At 55.5% G+C, this 6,000-nt stretch overlaps 1 protein-coding gene across 1 annotated transcript in view; it reads left to right on the plus strand.

The window, feature by feature from the left end:
• Positions 1 to 3,155: 3,155 nt before the first annotated feature.
• The window catches only part of LOC104986731 (putative short-chain dehydrogenase/reductase family 42E member 2), a 19,988-nt gene continuing 17,143 nt past the window's right edge, over positions 3,156 to 6,000 (plus strand). Inside the window, exons 1-5 of the mRNA XM_010837417.1 lie at positions 3,156 to 3,291; positions 3,521 to 3,700; positions 3,825 to 3,997; positions 4,482 to 4,577; positions 5,803 to 5,860. Of these exons, the coding sequence (XP_010835719.1) occupies positions 3,156 to 3,291; positions 3,521 to 3,700; positions 3,825 to 3,997; positions 4,482 to 4,577; positions 5,803 to 5,860 (643 nt within the window). The remainder of the gene's footprint in view (positions 3,292 to 3,520; positions 3,701 to 3,824; positions 3,998 to 4,481; positions 4,578 to 5,802; positions 5,861 to 6,000) is intronic.

The raw sequence follows: 6,000 nt of genomic DNA on the forward strand, positions 1-6,000 counted from the left end.
TGAGCAAGATACCTTACCACTTGCCATATAGCATGTGCTGGCTGAGTTTTTTCTCTTCCCCGCTCCTACCCACGCACACAAAGGAGGTTCATACAGGTGAAGCCTCTGCACTAGCCCTCTCCAAAGTAAGCAGCCCTTGGTGTTCTGGGTCAGCCTTGGAGTACAGCCCCACCCCTAGCTCCACTTCATCAGCTGTGCCCACTCCTGGGCACATTCTTGCCTCTCTGCCACTGCCACTTGTGAATGAGTTTTCCAGGGATGGTGTGATCCATCTGGGTCCCCAGTGCAAGGGAAAGGACAGCACAAGAATAACCTATTAAATGTGGAACGATGGCATTGGAGAATGGATAACCCAGAGTTGGGTGGAGGATGCAAGAAATGAAGGGTAGACAGATGGGTGGAAGGGAGGAAAGAAAGATACAGAATGAACTGGATGGATGAAAAGCTGGATGGATTAAGTGGAAAGGCAGAATGTCGGTGAATAGATGAACGGACAAAAAACAGTTTTAAATTGGTAGAAGGCTGGATGAATAGACAGAGATGGATGGAAAAGTGGGAAAATGAATAGATGGAAAGAGAGGAAGCGGGGAGGGAAGGAAGGAGGGCAGGAGGAAAGAAGCAGGAGGCAGGCTGAACAGAAGGGACCGCGTGGGAGAGGACATGGATGGATAGGTGGGTGGAAGAAAGAAACACCCTTTCTTGGGGTTCAAGACGTCTCTGCAGGCAGGATCGGGCCCAGCACGCAGGACGTTCCGGCCCTCTCCCCACCAGCATCGTGGCCCATTTCACCCTTCGACCGGCCTCGGTTTCCCCTCTGGGAGAGCCTGCGTGTCCCCGCCTTAGAGACCAAGGTTGTGGAGTGGGCAGCAGGATCAGGGGAAACAGGCAAGGGGCGGGCGCGGGGCGGTCCCCGAAGCCGCGGCCGGCTCCGCCCCGTGGAGGCGGAGGCCGGGTGGAGGCCGAGGCCCCGCAGCATCCGGCCTAGCGTCTAGACCAACCGAAGCGCGGGCGCTGCCGAGATCACTCAGCGCCGCGGGAGCCCGGCCAGGTAAGCGCCGCTGGGGCGCCGGGCGCCGGGCGCGGGGAGGGGGCGCGCGCAGCAGCCGCAGCAGGCAGGACCTGCCCAGCAGGAGGCTTTCAACATGGGATGGGTTGCCCCGCTCCTACCCACCCAGCGGGGGTGATGGGTCTGGAGTGGTCCCTGCCCCTCTCCCTGTTGCCTTTCACCCGACCCCGCTTTGGGTCCCCAGCGACCTGGATCCAGAGCCAGCCATTCACTCAGACTCTATCAGAGTTCGCAAATGTTCTCTGAGCCTCAGTTTCCCTCCCTGATGATGGGGGCAGTAAGCCTCCGCTGCACAAGGCTGCTGGGAGGATTGAATGCGGCGGTGCCGGGGCCAGCTCTTCTCTTAGCCCTAAGCTCCCAGAGGCAGAACCGCTCCCAGGGGTTTCATTCTTTCATTCAGCATCTGTTTAGTGACAGCGTGCTTTGTCCCAGGCACAAGACTGGGTGGGGGCCACGGACACTACCTGATCCAAGCCCTCCTGGCGCCATGTGTGCCGGTGGCCTGTGAGGGCCCTGCCATCGGTAAGGTGGACAGGGTTAGTGGTTTCATCAGGCAGACGTGGATGCTGAGGTGCAGTAAGGTTAGAAGGACCTTGCCCAAGGGCGCACCCGGGAAATTCGACCTGCGGCAGGGTCCCAACCTTTGTCACAGAAAGCATCCGCGTAGGATAGAAAAATACTCTGGTGCCACAGACTGTTTCCCAGCACAGAGTGCCAGGCCTGGTAGAGAAGGGTTCCACTCTGTGGTTCCTTCCCTCTCCTGCTGGGGGAACTGGACTCATACTCTGTGATGACTGAGATCTGGGGGGGAGACACCTGTTACAGCCGTGAGTGCCAGAGCTTGTATGGCGCCTAACTATATCCCTCACTCAGAACTATGGCCAGCAGGGCAGTGACAGGAGACTAGAAGATACCATACAGCGGTCCCAGACTCTGTCCTGTGACCACCACCAGCAACACCTGTGCGCCCATCACTCAGTCACACATTTGCACCTGTTCTTTTTTTAACTTATCTTAAATTGAAGGATAATTGCTTTACAACCTTGTGTTGGTTTCTGCCATCCGGCAGCATGTATCAGCCATAGGGACACATATGTCCCCTCCCTCGCACCTGTTCTTTTTTTATAGCCACTGTGTGCCACGCGGAGCAGAGTTTACCTGTCTCTGTATCCGCAGGGCCTGGCACACTCTGGTAGACCCAGAATACACAGTACACATTGCTGCTGTTATTAATGATGATCATGGTGATCCGGCCTGTAGTCCAGCCTTATCCTCAGGTGGAGCAGGAGGTAGGGGGTGAGATGATGGTGACAGTGACTGACAGCCTGGCTCGCTTTAAGTCTTGAGTGAGGAGGACAGGATCCTCAGAGCCGGACCCCAAGGACCGCAGACCTTATCCTGAAGCCCACAGCGGGTTGGGCAAGCCTTGTGGTGTCAGCCAGCTGCACTACTGGGGACCTGGGAGAACCAGAGGCAGCAGTTGCCAGGGCAGAGGTGGTCCAGCCCTTGGACAAGTTACCAAGGCCCTTTGGATCCCATGTGGCTCCTCCCTTCTTTCCTCCTCCAGGAAGTCCTCCCCATTTCCCCATCAGAAAGCAGTCACCGCCGTGCCTCCCCCCGACCCAACCCAATCAGGTGGCATGATTTGATCCATCTCCCTCTAATACTACATGGGAACTGGGCTTTTAAGGAGCTGGTAGAGAAGTCGGGTGGGCTGCCGTCTATGGGGTCGCACAGAGTCGGACACGACTGAAGCGACTTAGCAGCAGCAGCAGAGAAGTAAGGAATGCTTGGTGTAAATCTCAGCCATGTGGTGTGGCTTTGGGCCCTGGGTTCCTGAGCTGTGAATCCCAAGTCCTTGGCTGCTTTGTCTCTGACTCTCTGAGGAAGGCAGCAGCCACCTTGGAAGTTCTCAAGATTCCAACAGGGATAGATTTGGGAACTCAGAGGGTCTCTAATTCCCACCAGCAAGTCCCCTAAGCCCCCAGGAGTGTGATAATCCACATGACTCAAGACAACTCTAGAGCATATGCTCTTCTGTTTTTCCCTACAGGTGGATAGATCCCGGGTCCACATGGCTCAGTAGAAGATGAAGCCCAACCCGGCAGTCTCCTCCCCAGAGGCCTGCAAAGCTGCAGGACAGGGCCAGCAGAGCTGCCCCGTCTGTCAGGCCTGGGGTGGGGTCTCAGGCCTGGGGAATGTGTCTGGACCTGGGCTGGGGCCTGGTATAGTTCCAGAACGTGGATCAAGGCCTGGTGCTGCTACAGAATATGGACCAGGGACTGGAGCAGTGTCAGGCCCTGGGCAGGGGCCTAGTGATGTTCTGGGACCCAGACAAGGGTCTGGAGCAGTGTCAGGCCCTGGGCAGGGGCCTAGTGATGTTCTGAGACCCAGACAAGGGTCTGGAGCAGTGTTGGGTCCTGGGCAGGGGCCTAGTGATGTTCTGGGATCCAGACAAGGGTCTGGAGCAGTGCTGGGTCCTGGGCAGCGGCCTAGTGATGTTCTGGGACCCAGACAAGGGTCTGGAGCAGTGTTGGGTCCTGGGCAGGGGCCTAGTGATGTTCTGGGACCCAGACAAGGGTCTGGAGCAGTGTCGGGTCCTGGGCAGCGGCCTACTGCTGCTTCAGGAGCTGGGTCAGTGCCTGATTTAGGAGCTTCACCTTCCCCTGGCCGAGAGGTAGGGCCTGGACCCAGGCGGGGATCAGGGGCTGGGCAAAGACCCAGTGAGCCAATAACAATCCCAACACCGGCTCAACAGCAGAAGACTCAGGCCACCCCTGGGCCTCAAGGCAGAAGGTTGTGGTCACCGGAGGAGCAGGCTACCTGGGCTTTAGCCTGGGTTCCAGCCTGGCCAAGAGCGGCACTTCTGTCATCCTGCTCGACCTCCGCAGACCCCAGTGGGAGCTGTGCCCAGGGACTGAGTTCATCCAGGTGCAGTGATGAGTCTTGGGGGATGGGCGGGGGGGCAGGGTGGGGGTGGAGGTCAGAGGTTGGTGTCTGATGTGTAACCAGTCGCTGGTAGTGAATGAAGAGCACAGGCTTCAGAGTCAGACTCCAGCTCCCAGCTGAGCCGCCACGGCCACAGGGCCCCACACCTCTGAGTCTCACGTCTTCATCCACAGAAAGGGGACACCAACAGTATCTGCTTCACTAGAGACTTATGGGGAGTTGAGACAGTGCGTGTAAAACTCTGAGCGCGTTCTCTGTGACTTAGCTCCATAGACGGGGCTGATGATGATGAAGACGGATGCCCAGTGGAATCATCTAGTAAATCCTGCCCCACAGCTTGTCCGGGCTCTGCAGATGCTGGGCCTGGGTGGGGTCAGGGGGCTGGCTCTGGGACCTGCCACAGCTGTAATGTCTGATTACCTTGGGCCCAGACCTCCTACCTCCATGTCTTTCTCCTCTGTTTCAGGCTGATGTCCGCAATGCAGAGGCTCTGCACCGTACCTTCGAAGGGGTGGACTGTGTTTTCCACGTGGCCTCCTACGGAATGTCTGGTGCTGAGCAGGTGAGACACCCCCCACACACAGGGCTTAGGTCCTGGCTCTGCCCGCCCCCCTAATCCCTGGGTGTTCATTATGCTCTTCACCTATTCCAGGGAGGATTTGGGCTATACCCAGCCTACATTTGGCCCATGAGACCAAGTGCCAGTTCTGCCATTTTCTAGCTGTGTGACTAGGAAAGTTAGTTAACCTCTCTGCACCTCTGTTTCCTCATCTGTTAAGTGAGGACACAACTAGAGCTAATGGCACAACCTCCCCAGACAGCAGTGTAACAGTATCTGTCAACGCATGCAACAGCCTTTGACTCAGAAACTACACTTACTTATGTATTTGCAGCATTGGTTTTAATAACAAAGCAGGAACTAACCAAAATGCCCAACTAATGGGGACTATTTAAATAAATTGTGATATAGCCTAACAATGAACTTCTATGCAGCCATTCAAAAGAAGGCGAAAGAATGAGGTAACTCAATATGTGCTGATAACAGAACAATTTCCTAGGTACTGTGGGGGAAAACAGCATTTGACACTTTTTTTTTTTAAATAAAAGGCATATACTCACATTTGTATTAGAAATGGGAGGCAAATTTCTTCTTCGTTGCATACTAGTTTTACTGTTTGAGTAGTTTTAACCTTGTGATTATATTACCTATTGAAAACAACTGCAACAAGAATAAATATAGCTTGAAAATCAGTATGGAACCCACTTCCCTGTGTGGTTGTAGGGATTAAATGAGATGTAAAGGCTTCGCTGTGCCCCTGACACACAAGCAACTCTCACTGTGGCCCAGTTGTTTTTATTTTTCACACCCCCGCCCTCTCACTAGGGTAGACGGCAGTATTACTGTCTTTGTCTTATGGATAAGGAAGCTGAAACTTCTAGAGCCAGGAAGCAATCCAACATATTTGAGGCTCTTTTCTGTGTGAAGCCCTGCATCAGGTCCTCTCATGGGGCTTATTAAATCCTGCCAACCATCCAAGGGACTCTTCCCTCACTTTATAGGTGAGGGAGCTGACTGCCAGATGGGGGGTGGAAATCCCCAGTAGCCCAGGCAAACGGGAGCAGAGAGGGGCACTAGAGCCCAGGGCCCCCACACTACCAGGGGCCCCTGGGAATCCCTGCCTCTGAGCTGCAGCCCCCCACCCCGCCCCACCCAAGCCCAGCCGCACACCCTCAGCTACAGGGCTGAGACAGCACCTCGACTCTCACACCTCCGTCTTGCCTTTTAGCTACAAAAAGAGCAGATTGAGTCTATAAACGTTGGAGGCACCAAACTAGTGATCGATGGTAGGCGCTCAGAGCAGAGTGTGACCCGCTGTGTGTTTGCTGCTTCTTTCCTTACCTGGGCTGCCGCAGGCCCAGCTCTGGGGGACAGGGCAGGGGGACAAAGGTGGGAACCTCCTCCCACCCCCTGCCCTCCCCCTGGC

The sequence above is a fragment of the Bison bison genome, unplaced genomic scaffold (genome assembly GCF_000754665.1).
Source record: "Bison bison bison isolate TAMUID 2011002044 unplaced genomic scaffold, Bison_UMD1.0 scf7180017864072, whole genome shotgun sequence".
NCBI classification, from domain to species: Eukaryota; Metazoa; Chordata; class Mammalia; order Artiodactyla; family Bovidae; genus Bison; species Bison bison.